Source organism: Dryobates pubescens, chromosome 4 (genome assembly GCF_014839835.1).
Source record: "Dryobates pubescens isolate bDryPub1 chromosome 4, bDryPub1.pri, whole genome shotgun sequence".
In the NCBI taxonomy this organism is placed as follows: Eukaryota; Metazoa; Chordata; class Aves; order Piciformes; family Picidae; genus Dryobates; species Dryobates pubescens.
In genome coordinates, this window is record NC_071615.1 from 2,403,778 (window position 1) to 2,424,166 (window position 20,389).

At 42.2% G+C, this 20,389-nt stretch overlaps 1 protein-coding gene across 2 annotated transcripts in view; it reads right to left on the reverse strand.

Moving 5' to 3' along the window:
- Positions 1-20,389, reverse strand: part of USP22 (ubiquitin specific peptidase 22) — a 106,351-nt gene that overhangs the window by 50,126 nt on the left and 35,836 nt on the right. The window contains exons 2-5 of one of the 2 annotated variants that reach the window (XM_054180300.1): positions 17,989-18,121; positions 9,249-9,362; positions 8,644-8,688; positions 3,646-3,747 (exon numbers count right to left, since the gene is read on the reverse strand). In XM_054180300.1, coding sequence (XP_054036275.1) covers positions 3,646-3,747; positions 8,644-8,688; positions 9,249-9,362; positions 17,989-18,121 — 394 coding nt within the window. The remainder of the gene's footprint in view (positions 1-3,645; positions 3,748-8,643; positions 8,689-9,248; positions 9,363-17,988; positions 18,122-20,389) is intronic. The other variant, XM_054180301.1, reaches the window with a different exon arrangement.

Genomic DNA, 20,389 nt, shown 5'->3' on the forward strand with positions numbered 1-20,389 from the left:
ACCTTCTTACTAGCTGGAAAATTATCCACGAGATGGAAACACACAGACTTTTGGGTATGGGTTTTGTTTAAGCTGGTGGGTCTTCTGTGTGGAGTAGTTTGAGAAACTGAAGAAGGAACTTCTTGGTCACAAAGTTTCAAACTGTCAGGTGAGTGAAATTATTTCATTTGCAAAGTCAGAAACCAGGAGTTTCGCACAGTATGTCCCCGGATGAACTGCCAGTTCAAATCTCCATTATAACATATTCAGCTCATGACTGTGGATTCTGTAGGTTTAGTTTATGGTGCCAATGGAAGACAAAGGCTCCTGCAGCTGTACAAAAGTTCAAACAGCTCAAAAATGTAGCAGCCACATCCAGCTGTTTAAGAAGCATCATGAGATTGCTACAAATCTGGAATCAGTAAGTCCCCTGATGTACAAAGAAGGTTCTGCCACAGAGAACAACAGTCAACTAAAGACCCTCATGCAAGTACTATTGATGGAAGAGGAAACTACAACAAAGCATTTTGCCACATAAGTTTGGTCCAGATAGGAACAGCATCAGGTTCAATATATTTTATTATTATGGCTCAAAAATCACATGCAAGGTAGGTAAAGAATGTCCTTTCAAGGTCATGCCTGTCCAGGTTTCCAAGTCCTGTCCCACCTCCTTTAGCTCCAATACTAACAGACTTGTCTTACACAAATGCTGGAACAGGCTTTGGCACAATAACCATTTCAGAAGGTCACCACAAAGCTGTTAAACATGCCAGCCCCAAATTGACATTGGTATCTCTGGAGGCAAGACAGAAAGCAGCAAACACCCCTGGCCTTCCTCTTGAAACAGATTTGCAGAGAGCATTTTATACCTAGGAGGCAGCTGGTGATGCTTTACCAAACTCCTTCGTAAACAGAGCTGATCAACAGATGTGCAGTGGTTATTCTAGATGGCTATCAACAGCACCTCCATTTTCAGAAGCAATAAACCTGGACATTATGCCTCCTCTTTAAGCCATTTGCCTACCTCAAAAGATAAACTAGACCAACTAATATCTGCTAGGGGATTGCTAGCAACTTGATGTCTAAAGAATTGAGTATTAGAAAAAGGGAGGAATGGGAATGTCCAGATGATTGCAGCCTTCCAGTCTGCACACAGGCTCTTCACCGATCAGAAACTGCAAACAGACACATCAACTGGAGCAAAGTGAAGGGGAAAAGACTCTGAAGCAGCTATATATTTAGCAGCAGGTTAGATGGGAGAGAAAAGGCTCAAGGACAATGGGAGGTCTTTTCTTGCTTCAGCTAAAGCCCCGATGTATTTTTGTGAAAGCAAGCTAGTCTTTTGCTTTTAACTGGAGCCCAAAACTGCATTATGTCTCCTGGGTGCTTTGAATTTTTTTTCCCTTCCCCCCACCCCCCCCCTTTTTCTCTTTCTAAATCTCAGCACACAGACAGCTCCAGGGCTCAGTAGGAGAAATTATTAAAAGCATGCCTGCAGAAGTAAAGAGATCAGTCATCCCCTTCTCCCCTGCGCTCTGCCAGCGCTCCCCTGCCCGTGCGGCGCTGGGTGAGATTTCATGCAACCAGACACGTCCTTTTTAGACAGACTGAAAAAATTCAAATCCTCTAAGAGCAGCCATAGCAATCCTCAGGATTGGGAAGAGCAACACAGAAAGGCTCTTCAAGCCTTCAGAAAGGTCACCTTCACAAATCCAGCAAACTTTTTTATTTGCCCTGCACGGTTCTGCTATCTTCAGTGATCTGCGACAGCCCTGACAAAACGCCAAAGGTTTGGGAGGGTTTGGGAGGGACCTGCAATGATTGTGTCCAGTTCAGGTATCTCAATCCAAGAGAGATGTGGAGGTGCTGGAGCCAGGGCAGAGGAGGGCAAGGAAGCTGGGGAAGGACCTGGAGAATAGAACTTACGAAGAGCGACTGAGGGAGCTGGGGATGGTTAGTTTGGAAAAGAGGAGGCTGAGGGGAGACCTCCTGGCTGTCTACAACTACCTGAAAGGCCATTGTAGAGAGGCTGCTGCTGGTCTCTTCTCACAGGTAATTAGTGATAGAACAAGAGGAAGTGGCCTTAAGCTGCCAGTGGGCAGTTTCAGGCTGGACATTAGGGAAAAAAATGTCATGGCAAGAGTGGTCAGGCACTGGAATGAGCTGCCCAGGGAGTGGGTTGAGGCCCCAACCCTGGATGTGTCTAAGGGTTGTTTGGAAGTGGTGCCTGGAGATGCAGTTTAGGGGTGAACCCTGTAGAGTAGGGTTATTGGTTGGGCTTGGTGATACTGAGGGTCTTTTCCAACCTGAATGTTTCTGTGATTTCTGTGATCCACTCTGACCCCGCTTCCAGAGCAGGATCACCTAGGGTAGATCACACAGGAATCTGGTGGGTTTTGAATGTCTCCAGAGAAGGAAACCCCCACAACCTCTCTGAGCAGCCTGCTCCACTGCTCTGGCACCCTCTCAGTACAAGTTTTTCCTTATGTTCACGTGGACAATATACTGCAGCTTCACACAACACAAAATCCCAGTGTAAAGATGAGGCAAGCAATCTTTGCCTCGTTATTTTTAACCAGGCTGCTTGAAGTTTCCAAAGCCAGATGTTTTCCCAACTGTCCTGTTCCACTCTTGCCAGTGCATAGGTCTCTTCTTCAGGATTACCATTCTATAGACACTGTCAACTCACTCTCTGCTTCTTAGTCCAGTTTTCCAAATAAATATACACACATTTCAGATTAAACATGACTTGCTGAATTAGAAACATGACATTAGATGTTTGAGCAATTGTGTCCAGTGTCTTGTTGACAAAAGCAAATGTGCTGCAGTGTTCTCATCAACCAGTAAGCAGCTAAAAAAGCAGGAAAACACTTCTCCAGTAGTTTCTTTGTCTGTAGTTATGTCTCTGACCTTATACCTTCACCATGAAAGTGTTGCTGTGCATTTAACAGTAGAGTTCAGTGACCAATAATCTTCATTGGAGCTTGTCAGGAAGCTGGTTTTAACCCTGTTATCCCCCCAGCCTAAAGATAGCAGAAATGGTGTTTGTTTTCATCACCCTTACCCAAACAAACACTCACCAGCCACAAGCAGGTGCACCTCTATTTCAGAGTTCTTTGCTCCAGAGGACTCAACACTAAACATTAAACATTTAAGGTGCATTTAAAAACTGCTCTTTCACACACACTGAAGAGCAAGTTGCATCTTTTCAGTCAATATGAAATTGAAGAGACCCCATTTGGAGTTTAGAACATGTAGCAGAACACCACCACTGTGCTTATTCTCTCTGCTGAAATCAGGTTTAACAACAGGCTGCTATACTTAAGGGTACATATCAGCTACAGGATCTGTCTTTGTACACCTGCACAGGATCTCTGATGAAGATTGAGTTGAAGTGGCATCACTGATTGGTGTTAAAGTCTTTAAGGGTATAGACTGACATTAAAGAACAAGTTCTATTTTGTAGCTGTTACACAGATGAATCATCATCAGTACCTGAAGCAACAGAGCAGATATCCTTCTACAGTGAGAAAAGGTAGGGTAAAAGAAATTTATTGTGTTATCCACTAGTTACCTCAGGGTGAAAGTATTTCTGGAAGAAAAACACAGAAACCTGAACATCAAAGTGGCTGAGAATCCGCTCCAGAAAGGATTTCTAGCCCTTACCTATGGTGCAGTTTGTGGTTATTTTTCTCCGCTTGGGGTTGTGTCGTAGCAATTCTAACTCTCGTTTGGTTGGCTCCCATGTTGAATACTTCTCTCCAATGCCTAAGCAGAGGAAAAGAAAGTTTCAGGAAGTTGTTTAGTAGAAGGATTAAAAACTCTGTTCAAGTAAAAACTTTCAACATGCTGTCCATTAAGTTAGGTCCAATCTATGTACAACTGCAAGAGACTGATTTCTTTTTAGCCTCAGGAAGGTATCAACCAAGCTTCCAACAGGTAAGGCCTGATAAGAAAGGCACTTGCTTACTTGCAAAGCATATCTAGTCCAAAGAAAGTTTCCATTATTGGATTTTAATTCTCCTTGCAGTTAAAAAGAGCACAAGAATAAATTCAGTGTTACCCACAAGTGCATCTCTTTGTGCTCAGAGGAGGTCAAATGACAGAACCACCCCATGATTGTAGGAGAATACACAGGACCACCAAGAAATCTCAACCCTGATCTCTGACAATTAATTCAATATACTAATCAAAACTGACCCAACTTAATGGACAGATACAGACTTAAACTTTAACAGATGAACATCAGACTTTAGTAATTTGATATACTAAACAGTTACTACAGGTCTTCAGATTTACCATTGGAGAGTAACAAGCTCTCCTTATAAGCAGAGATGTAGGACTGGATATTAGCACATTCTAACACTTGAGAGTCACTTTACTGACGTGTCTAACATCATCTAAAAATGCAATTAGTAGTAGGTTTAAACATAACCCTCCCCTCACCAACCAACCAAGCTCTCAAAGCACTCAACTACCCCTACTCATAAGCTGCAGCTAAAATGTGTCATTCTTCTCTTTAAACACCAACAGTGTATTTCCAATGTATTTCTTTTGTTCAAAGGAAAGGGCAGGAGAAGTGAGTCAGGTAAGTTGTACAGAGAGTAGATCTTAAGTAAGCGCAGAGCTGCGTTCAGTGCAAACCCGACACAAGAAAAACAGTGAAGGCTTTTTTGCTGACCAGCCAAGTACTGCTGCAGCATTCTATGTAGCACAGAGAAATTACTATGCAAGGTCAATTATAGTGAGTCACAAAAAGCATCTCAGCATTAAAAGTAAAGGATAGTAAGAGGAGAGGCAATCTAGACTAAAACTGAGGATTAAAGTCAATTAAGAGTTATTTTTCACAGAATGCATAGAGCAGAAACAGTGCTGCTGTGCTACAGAAAATACATTATAAATCATACATCTGAAAAGGAGGAGAGTGGAAGATATAGCTACAGGCTTACACATTCTGCATAATATACATTAAATTTTAATAGCCCTTTGATCTTCATTTTCAGCAATAGCTATGCTTGTCAGAAGCTACCCACCCAACCACCTTCAATTCACAGTTACTACTGACCCTCGGGGCTCTAGCAATAAAAGGTTTCAATTTGGGGATTCTTGAGGAGTAGAAAGTTGTTATTTACAGGGATGCACCCATCCCACTCCATCTGATTCGACAACAGATTATGCAAGAAGCATAAGAAAGAATACCAGAATCATATAGTCCCTTTCTTTTATCCAAGGTTCAGCATCAAGCTATACACCCAGGAAAACAGAAAAGGAAACTAATTACTGGGTAACAGATTGATGAGATAAAACAGCTGCAATGCTTTGAACACACTACACAGGATGCATAGGCAAACGAATGAAGCAACTGTAGAGACGCACATATGGACAGTTGACATATGACAGAACATTGGCTTCCAACAAGTTTTGTATTAGATGTCTTCAGCAGCCCTTTTTGTATTTGCATCCCTCAGGGATGTACATGAATTGGGTTGTGAAAAAGCTGAACATCCTTTTCAGTGCAGTGTGAGTACCAGCGATCGCATCGGCCAGCTGTGAACTTGAACTCTTGCCGTTGGGTTCAGCACAGTTTAAACGTGGCCAAACATAGTTAGCACCATCTGACAGTGGGATGAAGTCTCATCATGGTTAAAAGAAAAAAACCCACCAAAACCCCACACCTTTGAATGTTTAAATCCTGGTTTAAATGAAAATGTACCGAAACTCACACCTGGAAACACATGTGCGCTCGACTTCCGGCATGCAATAGTACGTCAGCGGCACTGCTCATATATACTTATATATGTCTATATATAATTATATAGCTTAAATGCTTGCAGAGCAGGGGGACCAAAGCATTTCACAAGAGCAGCTCTTCAAGCCAAAGTTAAACACGGCAAGACTAGGTACCTCCAAGAGGATTCTGGGTAAATCAATTATTGCTCAATCCAAAGGAAATTAAACCAAACAGGAAACCCTCTACAGTTAGTGCCATGACACAGAGCAAAACAGGCAGGGGAAAAAAATAGCAACAACAAAAAAACTTTCTTACAGAAGCTTCTCATTAGGTGAAAAAAAAAAGCACAGGTTAAGTCACAGACAGAAATTAAAAGGTGTTCTGTTTCAGGCAGAGAATTTAACAAGAGTATTGAGGGGCTTTTACTTTTGAAACTTTCAGGGGGGGCAGGGAGGGAAAGGACAACAGAATCGTTTATTAGGGATGGCTTGGTGTCTAAAAGTTAACAAAATCCCAAAGAAATAAGGAAGAAGGTTTAATAAAAGGTTTATTAACACCCACAAACATGCCAACAACTCCAGTAATAAGCAACCTTACACAAAGCTTTGCAGAGCATGCACAGGTTACCATGTAGGATTAAAGGAAAGGAGCGTTAGAGGAGGGAAAACTCATCAGTGCAAAAATGATGCTACAAAAAAAACCAGCCACAGATTCAAGTCAGCATCTGAAATCTCCATCCAAGAATTAATCTCATTATAGGTCAAGTACACAAATTGTCATTTTTCCAGAGACTTTACCAGGGACATATGGATGAGTGAAGGAAAAGGTGATGAAGGCTCTAGTTTATGTAAGTGACACTTTTGCAAGTTATCGTTTCTGCAAGTTGTTCATTTGGTTATAATTCAGCAAAACCATTTTTCCCCCTCCCCTCCCCCAAATCCAAATATTCATTAGAATTCAGGGCTCTGTGGATTCTCACCTCCCTCATTATTCAGTATCAGAGGGAAAAACAAAGGGTAGAGTTGCAACCTGTTCAGAGTTATGACACATAACCCTGAACTACAGCTGGACGTGGGAACTCGTCACGCTAGGTGTTAAGATTATTGCAGGAGCACGAAATGAATCTCCATGGTATTTGGGGTTTTTCTTAAAGGTCTTTTTCCAGGCATCATGTTATGATGTGAGCATCTATTCAAACACATACTAATACTCCTCAAGCACTGTGAACAGAAGTTTGGAGACACACAAAATTCACACTTCAGTGTTTAAGCCAGTCTCAGCTCTCGCAGACTGGATTCACTTGTGAAGTTCTTCATGTTGACAACACTACCTTAGGTAAACTAACTCTGTGACAGAAATATGAACCCAGGACACTGAGTTTGGGGGTTGCATTGATTTTGACATTCAGTTTAGAGGAAGAAGGGTTCTTTATATAATCTTTCAGATAACATGAGTCACCATGGGAAAGAGAGGACAGAGTGAAGCAATGAAGAAAGAAGATAAAAAGATCTAATTCTCCATTATTTCTCCCATGGATGTCCCCTCTTCACCCCTTAGATAAATTTGTGGGGAAACACACAGAGTTTCACAATGAAAAGCCAAAAAGCAAAGGATCTTCTACCATGACTTTTTCTTTAAAGTCTCTCCTGTAATTTAAAATGGATTGTTGTCTACTCCTTTATTTTCCCTCTTCACTGGAAGCTACAGATTTTTTTCCTCCAGAGACAGAAGATGCAATGTGCATGTTCACATAAATATGCACTCATATGTATTTATATTTAATATGCCATTCATTAGGCAGCTAACCAGTACAGAGAAGGTTTTCTGCCTAGCAGTTTCTCTCTCAGTGATTCTTCCCTTCAGTGCAGAACTCTGCGGCCTAGGCATGATGAACTATCTTGCAGCTGTAATTACTCCAGAACATAAACTGTAGCCCTGATGGGCACTGGAGGACAAACTGGCTGCATCTCAGTCCAGAAAGCACAAACACATCTTTTGCTAAGGAATTGCTCTTTGCATTTACATATTCAAAACTAAGGAACTGGGAGTGGTCCTTCCTCTTCTAGGGCATCATGAAGAGCTGTGATGTCATTGTAGTTGATTGGTTTGGTGCCCAAACCGACACGAATTTCAAAGGGTTTGAAAGAGTTTTCAGAAGAGGTGCACAGCCTAAGTGAAAGCTTTGAAAGCATGCTTCCATTCTGTCTTGTGTTGAAAAACCACTGCTCCGTGCTAAAGCATTTTGAGCAGTCTTCTCCTGTTCCAGGACTCACTGGCAGTCTCACTATCCTTCCTTCCTCCTCCAGCCCCTCAAAATGGAGTAAGCTGAAAGAAGAATGGGATCTGTAGTAGGAACTAAGTAGAAGCAGCTAGACTTTTGATACACCATCAGAAAAGCTCTGCTTAATACCATGTTAGCTGCTATTTTTAAAATTGGAAATGAGGTTAAGAATGGTTTGAAGTCATATCAGCCCTGACTAAGGCTGTCACATTGAAACAGGATGCCATGGATTCGGTACGAGACATTACGAGACAGAAGTCGTCTGTCTTCAAACACAGACTTTCCCACTTTAAGAAAACATCCCCCCTAGAGGCCACTGGAAATGGAAGATGACAAACTTTTAGAACTGCTGCTTTTAGAACTCTTTAAACCAAAGAGAAATGCTGCTTCCTTTCCTTTCCAACAACAAAAAAAAAACCCAAAACAACAAAAAAAGGAGAAAAGGTCGGGTTTGGAATAGCTCTTATCAAGGAAAGGGCATACGAAATCAAGCCTGCTGTAATTATTCAATCACTGGGACATATCCAAACAAGAGGAGAACAATTTGCACGATCAAACTGGCATTCTTCACTGTGATTCATGTCTAAAATGGCAGGAGAATCAGCAAAGGGACGCTTGTTAGTGAAGAGCGTCGCCAGCCCACGCCTCTTACCTGTCATTGTACACTGGTAGTGAGAAACCACTGTTGGGGTGAAGGCTAAAAAAGAAAAAATTAGGGAAAGCAAACTGAATAAAACAAATGTGTGCACATATATTTGTGTGTCAATATTTCTACATAGATACTGTGGGTGTACCATGAAAGCACAGGTGTGTAAGCAAGCTGGCACGTTCTACTAAAACCAAAAAATCATAATAATAATAAAAAAGAAAGCAAAAAAAAAAGAAAATCACACACAAGGGTGGCATTTCATGTGAGGGGAGCAGATTTATTGCCTACATCACCTAAGCAAGCCTAAAGGAGCAGAATGTTACATTTTTCTACCTCATACAGATCTGACTGCTATCAGGATTTGCAGGGTTAAGGTTAGGTATTGCTCTACCTCTTTGCAATTACAAGCAACATTTTTCTTCTACAATTAGTTGTAACTCCTGGGCAGTAATACTTAAACTTCTCTCTCTCTCTCTCTCTCTCCCATGGCCTGCACTGCTAACTCTAAAGACCTCTTCCTTCCCCTCACTGCTTTTTGCCATTGACAAAATGGGAGGGACAGGTATGATTAAAAACAGAAAGAAGAAATTCAGGCAGGGAAACCAAACCTTGTAATTTCCAAGCTTTTCGTTGTTCTTCTTTGGCAATTTGTTCCATGTCTTTGTCGTATATGTAATCTTGACACATAAAGCAGTATATACCCCCATACAAAAGGTCTATGGCTGCAAAACAGAAGGGAAGTTGGGGAGGAGGGGGAAAAAAAAACACAATGTGAGTTCATAAACTACAAGACATTTTAAAGCAGGTTTCCCAGTCACACACTCTTCCTTCTCAGCAGTCCAGGAGAAGCAAAATCTGTGCCTTAGAATCTAGAGGGGAAAAAAGAGAACACACAAAAGGAGTTTTTTCCAGTTGCAGTGTGAGTTACTCAATTGGTGATGGCACAAGAAGAAAAATGTGAAAGACAACCAAGCTTTAGCTGCCTTCAAGTTGTTTGCAATTCACAATATACCTGGAACCAAGGAACTGAGAGGTGTGTGAGTGACCAACCACGACATGTGCAGAACTACTGCTGTAAGATTTGGCATTTGAGTTTGAATGGTCTTTCTTAAAGGCTTCAGTAATTTCTATGGAAAGTCATTAAAAATAATAAAACATCTCTTGAAAATCCAAATCACAGAATGGGTTGGGTTGGAAGGACCTCCAATGGTCAAGTCCAACACCCCTGCAGTCAGCAGAGACATCCTCCACTAGATCAGGTTGCTCAGAGTCTTGTCAAGTCTGACCTTAAACAGCTCCAGGGATGGAGCCTCAACTACCTCCCTGAGAAACCTGTTGCAGTGTTCCACCAACCTCATGGTAAAGAGCTTTTCCCTAACATCCCATCTAAATTTCCTCTTCTCCAATTTCAAACCATTGCTCCTCATCCTGTCACTGCAAGCCCTTGCCAACAGTCCTGCTGCAGCCTTCTGGAAGACCCACTTCAGGAATTGAAAGGCTATTATAAGGTGTTCCTGGAGCCTTGCTGAACTGGCCCAGCTCCCTCCCTGTCCTTGTAGCAGAGGTGTTCCAGCTCCATGATCATTTTCATAGCCCTCCTCTGGAGCCATTCCATCAGGTCCATGACCTTCCTGTGTTGAGGGCTCCAGAGCTGGATACAGTACTCCAGGTGAGATCTCACCAGATCACAGTAAAGTAGCAGAATCACATCTCTTGACCTGCTAGCCATCCCTCCTTTGATGCAGCCTAGGATGCCATTGGCCTTCTGGGTTGCCAGCACACACTGTTGGCTCATGTCCAGCTTCTCTCTATGCTGACAACAGACTTTTGTCTTTTAAAGTCAGATCTCCTCATACCTCTTCATATACAACATTCAGAAGCAGCTACAAAGTCAGGAGGTATCTCATTTTTCATTTAAAAACAAAGCATTCAGCCTGGAGGTCACAGGGGACCGACAGTAACTTTATCTGTTGGTGCAAGCGACGGCAAGCTCTGCAAGACAACAGTTCAGAGGTGAAAGTTTGCATTTAGGCAGCAAAAGGTCTTCAAACTCCCTACCTGAGAGCCAAGTAAAAGGGTTTTGTTTAAGCCTGAGTGCTTTACTTTGCCAAATATGTTCAATGACATCCTTGTGAATGTTAAGAGACCAGAGATGCTGGGAACACAAGAGGTAGAAAAGAAGGGAAGGCTGCCACGTCCAGAGCGCGTGTGTGCATGTTAAGAAAGCTTTCAGAAGGCCCAGGTGAGCAGAACTATCATTGCTCAGATGAAATTGGGCTAATTCACCTCAACTTTGTGGCCACCATGAATAGCATACAAAGATATAATTCCTTCTCTTCAACTACTAGAAACTAGCAGTAAGCCAGGACTGGTTCTGCTAGTAAAGTCCATGTGTCTTACACACTGCTTCCAGTTTATTCATCATTGCTCTCCCTTTACCCTGTCTCATATACAGCACAATCCTTACATTAATCCCTGTCACTTCTACCTCAAGTAATGATTTTCAAGGGGGACAAAAATGTCAAATTCTTCAGACAAATTAGGTCCTGTGCATTTATTTTTTCTAAGAAAATCACTTATATTATCAGAGAGACTTATTAGTCTGACACAATCCACCCCTGACAGAACTATAAACCCCTAGGTGTTGCCTTCCATTTCCCTTTATCTCTTTAACACACTTTTCACTACACCATCAAGCAAAACCTGAGAAGTCAAATCAAGAGGTAAAATGCCCAAATGGCCTTTTCTACCCCTTTCTGAGCCTAGATGCAAAAGGAAAAAGCAAACCACTGCCCAAGCACTGCAACACTCTGTGTGCTGGGAACTGCTTTAACTGCCCCTTCCATGCAGAGTATGATGACAGTCTCTTGGCTGTTTACAGGAGGACTCCACTTCACTGTCATCAGGCAGAATTAACACCACAGTCAATACCTTCCAACTCAAAATTAAAGACTTTTACTGTCATTCCTTTACATAACTGTTCTGCTTCTACACATTCAATGTCAAGAGACAGGTATGAATTAGCATTAATCAGATTTCCCCCTCCTTTGACCAACTTCAAGCCTAGAAACCAGCTTGTGTGTCGTGTTTCCTCTACATCAGATGAAAAAAAGTTAGTTATTTGTTTTCTGGGGGAAGTAGAAGCTATTTAATTCTACCCAAAAAATCCTCAACTTAATCCATGAGTATTATTCTTATGCTCACCCACCCAGTTCGTCTCACCACAAATGTATTCATTGGACTGAAGCTTACATCAGCATAGACTTAGAGAAAACAGTTTCTCAAACAGTTCCTGATCTAATATTTAATGAATGTACCCTAACAGCACTAACTCTGAAATGAACCATTTGCCACAGTCTCCTCAGAAACTGCAGAGTGCTTCAGTCCTCCAACTGTTTCTTGTTTAGTCTTCTAACCACTGAACTTCAGTTCAGGCTTACTTTTCCACCTACCTCTATTCTTTAACTCCACAACAGGGCCTCAGAGCAGACCAAGACTTCAATCCCCAACTGCACTATGTGCTGTTTGAGTCACTGTTCATGTGTGAAGAGTGCATCTCTAAGAGAAGCACAGCATGGAAATGCAAGAGTTGGTTCCTTACCAAGGAGTTTAAACAGGTCTGCACAGAGCTTTGATATCCTAATTGAACTAATCTAACTAGGAACAGTTATCTACAACAGACTCTTCCTAAGCCTCCCCTCACACCAGTGATTTTTCTTGCAATTAAGTGTGTGCATAACTTTTTATATCTCTGTTTGTAATAGATAAAACCAAACATAAAACCCCCCAACATGTGGGGGGAAACTCCCAAAGTTATCTTAAATACTCCACTCTCAAAATCAGAAGTTTCATTTTCTCCTATGATATCCTCTTGAAACAGAGAGCATTCATTCAGAGAGACTATCATAGCTTCATTTGGTGTCTCCCTAGGATTATTGAGTCCCAACAAGAAAACTGATGAAAGAATCACTGCTGTGGTTTTGAGATGAACTGTGCCTGCAACACCAACCTCTCTTTTAGAGTTACTGTTTAGTCATCTTCCTGCTCCTGCTACTAAGGTACTGTGTGTTTTCCTTTACTGAGCAACTATAGAAGAGGTAAGAAAGGGATTATCAGTTTTCACCAGGTCAGAATCCACTGGACTTGCCCAGGTGCTAGAACCCCATTTGGAAGCCAAATCTGAAGCTTGCAAAAAGCTCTAGGAGCATTTCAAGATACTTCACAAATAGAGTGAAACTCAAAGCATTATGAATAAAGTAGCAAGTGAGCAACAATTACCACTCAGGAAGGCACTTTTGGAGTACACACTGGGTGTGAGTAGCATCAGCTCAGTGTTGAACACTAAGTAGGAAACACAAAACAGAAGACATGGAAGTATTAACTGCAAGCCATTTGTACAGTAAAGTGCATTAATCCAATGAGTTGTCACCACAGATGGACACATTAGAACTAAAAAAGTAGGATGAGGATGTTGAGAATCATACCACGGTTTCAGTAAGAGAAGCTAAAAACAGTTCAGGATCCTGCAAGTTGGGACAAAGAAACAACTGACAATATCAAAAAGATCAAGAAGCCCAGAAGAGCTCAGTGAGGACTTTTTACTCACCACTTCTCAACTCCTTGCAAAAGAAACACAAGAGTAAAGTCACAAGGCCTGTTAGAAAGCGAAGCAGAAAGACAAAAACATTCTTCATATGGCTCAGAAAACAACTGGAACTTGCTGCCTTTGCATGCTGTGGCTGCCAAAAAGGCACCAGGTTTTACCAGTGGACAGGCTACTGGGAAACAAGCACCTAGAAGCAGTCTCCTGTTGTGAAAGTGTTTGAAGAGATTAATGGAAAATAAAAAGGGGGGGGGGGGAAGGAGGAAAAAAGCTGCTTAATAACTGTAGTGCTTTTTGACCAGTACCAGGTAGAAGGCTGGACATTTCTGACACAGCTTCAGCCAGTACCACCACTTGAAAGAAGCAAACCATGCTTTCATGAGTTTGGGAGGAGGAGGAAAAAGGAAGAATCTGAAGATTCCATTTTATGAAAATTGCACCAGCAGAAATTGTTTCCTGCAGTAAGAACAACTTCCACAAACCAAGATATCCTTTTGCTTAGGCCACTGGCTTTCAGAGCTGTAGCATCTCGAACTAAATGTCAATCACAATGGCTTTGATTAACTACCTTACCATTCTCCAGGAGGGTATGGACAGACAGCCCTGGCTTATCTGCTCCTGCCATTCCTCCTCATGCTCTGTATTTTTACACAGACCATCTCTGAGCAGTCCTAGGACACACCCAAGTGCCTTTAAAATTGATTGGAGGGTGTGAGGGCTGCCCACACAGCAAGAAAACAGCACAAGAACAGAACATGAACAGTCTAAGTAGCCCCAAGTCTTAAAAGCCATGGGAAAATTAAGTCTTATCTACCTCTTTCTGAAGTTTTCACACCTGTGTAAAAAATGTGCATTGAATTAGCTGGAAGAAGCTAGATTTAGATTAGACATCAGAAAGAAATTCTTCACCCTGAGGGTGACAAGGCACAGGTTGTCCAGAGAAGTTGTGCAGGCTCTAAGTGTTCAAACAAAGCCAGGTTGGATGGGGCCTTGAGCAACCTGTTCTTGTAGGAGGTGTTCCTGCCCATGGCAGAAGGTTGGAACTAGATGACCTTTAAGGTCCCTTCCAGCTCAAACCAGTCTGTGATCCTATGATTAACAATTCCCAGCCTATCACAGTGATCAACTGACAGAGACTGCACAATGCCATACACAGCTCATACAACTGGATCCTACTCCACCTACCTAAATACCACATCCACACCTTGAGGAATAGATTAAGTCCAGCATTATTAATACACACTGAACTGCAGAGCAGATGCAAGAGCACAGGTATCACCATAAGGTCAAAGGGTCTCATTTGTATTGCTCAGGGAAGTGGAGATAACGAGGGATGTATTTTAAGAACACTCTGGACCACAATCCTGAAGCATATAGCAGCTAGCTGCAAAAAACATCACCTCCAGTGCTCAGACAGCTGTTAGAGCTGAAATCTGGGATGTTTCTTAGAACTGTGATTAAGTGTGCAGCTCCTGCTAGTCTCCATGGAGACTGCTGTTGGCTCAGCAAAAAGTCACCAAGTGTTTTAAAATAATTCCTGTTCCTTTTGGAATTTCAGAGCACTTCACTTGGGCTTGCCTCTCAGATGTTATTGCAGCAGTAAAACCACCCAAAAGCACTAGCACAACTACAAAAATATTTTTACAGCTCATTTCACATGCAGCTGGAAATTAAACACCAAAACATGCACTAAAGAAACAGAAAAAGGAATCTCCCAGACTAGGAACCAAGCAGTCGGTTGTACAACTCTTCACACAACGTGTGTCTGTGCACTGAGCACGTTATCTTCAGCTGCAAAAGAATCCCTTTTGGGATGACAGAATACTCTGGGCTTTGGGTGGTGTAATTAAGATTCCACCTGGCATCCTGCACCCAGCTTTGGAGCCCTCAGCACAGGAAGGACAGGGACCTGATGGAGCGGGTCCACAGGAGGGACACGAAAATGGTCATGGGGCTGAATACCTCTGCTACAAGGATAGGCTGAGGGAGCTGGGGGTGTTAGGCCTGGAGAAGAGAAGGCTCCAGGGAGACCTAATAGCAGCCTGCCAGTACCTGAAAGGGGCATAGGGCTGCAGAGGGACTGATTGCAAAGGCCTGCAGTGACAGGATGAGGAGCAGTGGTTTGAAATTAAAGAGCAGATTTAGATTGGATGTTAGGAACAAGTTATTTACCATGAGGGTGGGGGAAACACTGGAACAGGTTTCCCAGGGAATTAGTTGAGGCCCCATCCCTGGAGCTATTCAAGGTCAGGCTTGATAAGGCTCTGAGCAACCTGATCTAGTGGAGGATGCCCCTGCTGGTTGGACTAGATGACCTTTGGACATCCCTTCCAACCCAACCCAATCTATGATTCCATTCTATGACAATTAACTCTTGCCCTTTTTATCTAATGACTATCCTATTTGGAAAGTATCTTGCCTGACACATTCTTAATTGTCTAGTACCATGACAACAGCTACAATCACCTTTAAGCAAGAGTGCAACCCTCAACAAATCTCCCTCCCCTGCCTGGCTTTGGTTTTCCTTCGAGTAAACAGAACATATTTCTCTGCAGCAGACTGCAGCAAGTTTTAACTTGAACCAAAAATTAGCTTTAAGAATTCAGGCTGCCCAAATATGTAAGCAGCACCTCACAGGTGTAACTCTGAAGCTCTTTTAGAAATGTTCTCCATAAATATGCACAACTAGTGGTAAAAATGTTACAGTCTTTAGACACTATCCACACACAAACAGGCAAATACTGTCTACAGTCTCCATTTAGCCCTTCATTTTGTCAGACCTTAGACCTGAGCATGAACTTCTACTGGCACAGAGGGTTTGTGGTGGTGTTTTGTTTGGGTTTTTTTAATACATATACACACTTCACCAGAAATCCTCAAATACAGACTTCCACCTAGAGTAATTTGTACTTCTGCATTGGTAAAGGTTCCCAAACAGTTTCACCTAATGAACTGACTTCAAAAGCTCTTTGAGATTACACCCTGTGAAAAGCAGTAACATCTCATGAAGGATTGGTTTGTTCCTGTTCAGTTTTCTCAGAACAGTTGAGATCAGCAGGGACCTCTGGGGGTCACCTTGTTCAACATTTCTGCTCAGCATGGCAATCTACAGCAGGTTGCCCAGGACCACATACAGACAGCTTCTGAATATGTCCAAGGACAAACACTCCACAATCTCATGGCAACGTGTTCCAGTCTTTGGTCAACCTGACAGTAAAAATGCATCCCTGATGAGCAGAACCTCCTGTATTTCATTTTGTGCTCACTGCCTCTTGCACAGTCACCTGACACCACTGAAAAGAGCCTGACTCTACCTGTCTTAATCATTCTTTCAGGTACACACCGTACACACTGATGAGGTCCCCCTGAGCCATCTCTCCTAAGCAGTTGTGGCCCTTTGCTAGACTCCAGTAGCTCCAACCTCTGTTACTGGGTAGCCCAGAACTGGACACAGGATTCCAGACACAGCCTTAGCAGTGCTTCCCAAGTTCAGAGGTCTTCTCATCCCAGTACACTTCACTTTTATTTTTCTCTTGAACTTCTCATGTGAAGTGCAGCTGTCTGTGCTTCAGTGTGTACTGAATATTGCTGCCTCTCTTGACATCAAGAATTGCCATCAGGTCACTCTCACAGGCAAACTTCAGCAACACTGGGGATATCCAGCACTGTTTTCCAGTATTCTATTTTCCAAGGCATTTACACATTTAATCTATACCAGTATGGAGCAACATTATTTTTCTTCCTTCTTGATACTTATGGAGGAAAAAACTAAGGATTTTCTGTTTAAAATGAGCTTTTCCATAAACAGTAAACTTACACACAGGACTATGCAGCACTGCTGGCCTTTTGGAGCATATCTTTGTCTTCATGGAAAATCAAAGACAGTTTGTTCCATCAGCACTAGGCTAAATTGAATGAGAATGGTGGCCACATTGGTCTTCTTTCTTTTCCTTTCTTGTAACATTTCACCAAGAATATCTTTTCATTTGAAGAAAAATGAAGCAAAACTGCAGACATCCATTTTAACACATGAACCAGAACATAAAGTAATCAGGATTCTGCTTTCCAATTCTAAAATGCTCTGAACTACAGGCAGTAAGTAATATAAGACAAAAATGAATGCTTTTGGGTTTGAATGTTGTGCAGCACCAAAGCTGACAGAGTAGAACTTGCTGACATGTTACCAACTTTAAGGCAACTGAGGGAAAGGTTCTCCATAGCAGTTAAATTGTTTTCTTATTACTAAAATCATTGATCCCACTGGAAACAAGGAACTAAAGAGAGGAGGAAAAAGAAACACTCAAAACTGTAAACGCTTAAATACTTCTGATGTTTGCTTAGGCTTCTCTGTGAAAGCAATGTCCTTAGGAAGAACAAAAAGTGAACATGACGTCCTGAAAAGAAGTTCTGTGAAATAAACATTCCAGTTTAAGGCACTAAATTCATCATTTCTCACAGGAAAAAAAAAAAAAAGAGCTACCTGCACTTTTATTACTTTCCCCTGCATGTTACATGAATTCATCACCACTAAAATCCTAAACAGTAATAATTTGATCTATAATTTGTGAACAAAGCTTTTGTCATGCAGGGGAAGATTAAGCACCAAGTTTAAAATGACACCACTCAACTAATCCCAAACAATTCACATTTATAGCCCTGTCTAATGAGGCAGCTACCAGAAGATGCCACCCTGCTGGCCTGGAATGGACAGGGAGAATAGAGAGAGCTACAGAGCAGCAGCTTACCTAAGTTGTGTCGCTTTGTCTTTGCGTGCTCGTGAATATGTTTCTTTGTAAAACAGCCAAAGAAGACACAGTAGAGGCAAGAGTGGAGTCTGTTCAGGTGGGCACCACACATATGACAAATGCACGACTTTGCCTGAAAGAGAGAAACAGACACAGAATATGAGTGACAGAAATAGGTCTGCATCTGTTTAACTGAACCTGGAGATACAACTTGCCAGCTTTCCCTTTCACTCGGTGCCTTCTGAACACTGCAGCCCAGGAGGGGAAATGGTTCTGCCCCCATGTGACAAACCCCCCAGTTAGACATTCCATTAGACAGTCCATTTATCCAAGACATTTCCAAGTCCTGAGGGGAGCAAGTCTCATTAAAGAGCAGACTACCTAAAACTCTCAGCCTGTACCTTAATGAATGCTGCGAAAATCCACACCCAATGCTACCCCTCCCCTCACTCTGCCTGGGCATTTCTCTCCCTGTGCTAACCATGTGCCAGCAGAACAACAGCCCCACGGAATGTGTGTGTGAAAAGAACCTGCTGCTCCTTCCCAGACTGACCTGCATCAGGTCCTCCATCCAGCTCACCACAAGCCACAGAAATGTTCATTGATAGTGCAAAGCTTTTATGGACTTCAAAATCATAGCAGCAGAAATGCTGATGGGTGGGGGAGCAAGGTCTCAAGGGGGAACAAGGTCTCAAAGCATCTGGTTTTGCTCAGTTCTTCAGAATCACCCCCTGCCCACAGTCCCTACCTTGAAACAATGGCTTTGCTGCTCAACAACCTCTTTGCTGAGCTGGTTCAGCTTGCTGGTGATGCTAGACTAAAAACAAGGTCTTGTCAGCTTAGTAAATTTGGAAAGATGAGGAGAGATGGAGTAGACTTGGATGAACATCAGAGCTCAGGGAAAGCAGATGTCCAACAGGGAGGAAAAAGGGGTGAAGGGAATGTAGCTTTGAGTGGTGAGACCACAGCAAGAACTTTTCCACAGCACCAAGCTCCCTGATCCACTTGAAAGCTGCAATCTAACTGGAACACCAAAATATTTGTGGGTATGTGGCATTTCATTTCTCTGCTGGAAGATTCTGCCAGATTCATTCATAAGGTTTCTCTGTACAAGTTCCCCAAACAGTGGCACAGCATCAAATCCACACCAGTCTGAGTTACAGAAGTCACTTCTGCCACTCTCAGAGTGGCTCTGAATCGAGTGTGGAAAGTGATGTGCTGATTATTCCCTGGAGAGACCCAGACTGAAGAGGTAAGGAAAGTTACCATGATTCACAGGAAACCAGTAAACATGTAAGCCTGACATGAAGCTAACGAGTAGGCCTGAAGTAATTAGAAGGTTACATAGACTTTTTGACCCTCAGTCATATCTGAAGTGCTCTTTAACACCCCAAACCTTCTCTCAGCTTTAAACTCAGGTGTTTCAACAGATCTTTCGAAGAGTTCCTTAAGACTGAAGGGTAAATCTTTTGTTCAACATCACCAAAACTATTCAGATCCAACACTGTACAACTGGAAGATATGATGAGAAATTCCTCACAGTAGATTCACTTCTGATCTCAGACAACAGCAACTGCATCCAGACATAGGTTTAAAGAGCAACTGAGCTTCTCTAACTGCTCAGAACTGAAGATCACTTACAGAGGTACAATTCCTTTCACAGACTACTCTGAGAATACTCTTCCTTTGCTTGTCAACATAGAAGCACCTTTTTCTCTTCATATTCAATAAATGAATAGGAGAAACAGAATCACTAAACTACTGAGCTATCATCCAGCTCAAGCAGGGCACTTCATCAAAAATAACCCTTAAAGTTCTTCAGTAATATTTGCCCAGTCTGCCACAACTTAAAATTAGTGCTGAATAAATGATGCACAATCCTGTTCTGTAGTCTGGCATTTTTCTTACAGAATACTTAGGGATGCTAAAAAAGTAAGAAAGGAAGAAATAGCTAAAGCAGCCTGCAGTATGCTGCACTGTGTCATTTCTTTTCAAGCTGCTACACATTAAGGCTTCAATCCCGAATATCACATGTTGTGTATTCAAAGTTCTCCTAACTTCTGTGAGATGGAAATAGAGGAGTTGGATCCAACTGCACACACCTACAGAAAGGAGTATTTTAAAGCAGGGCTACCAGCACAACTTCCATCTTTAGCAGAACCCTGCAGAACTGTCAAACTGTTGCCTAACGGTCACTGTTTGGCTGCAAAAGCTAACTGGGATCAGCCTATCTGTTAAGATTGCTGCTATGACAACAACTCTAGCAACTAGCTATTTTACTTAGCCAGCTAAAAATACATCTCTTAGCATTAGATGTATTGTAAACAGATGACATAAGTATGTAGGGAAAAAAAAAAATCAATCATTTCAGGGCCAAAAAGGTAGAACAGGAATTTAATTT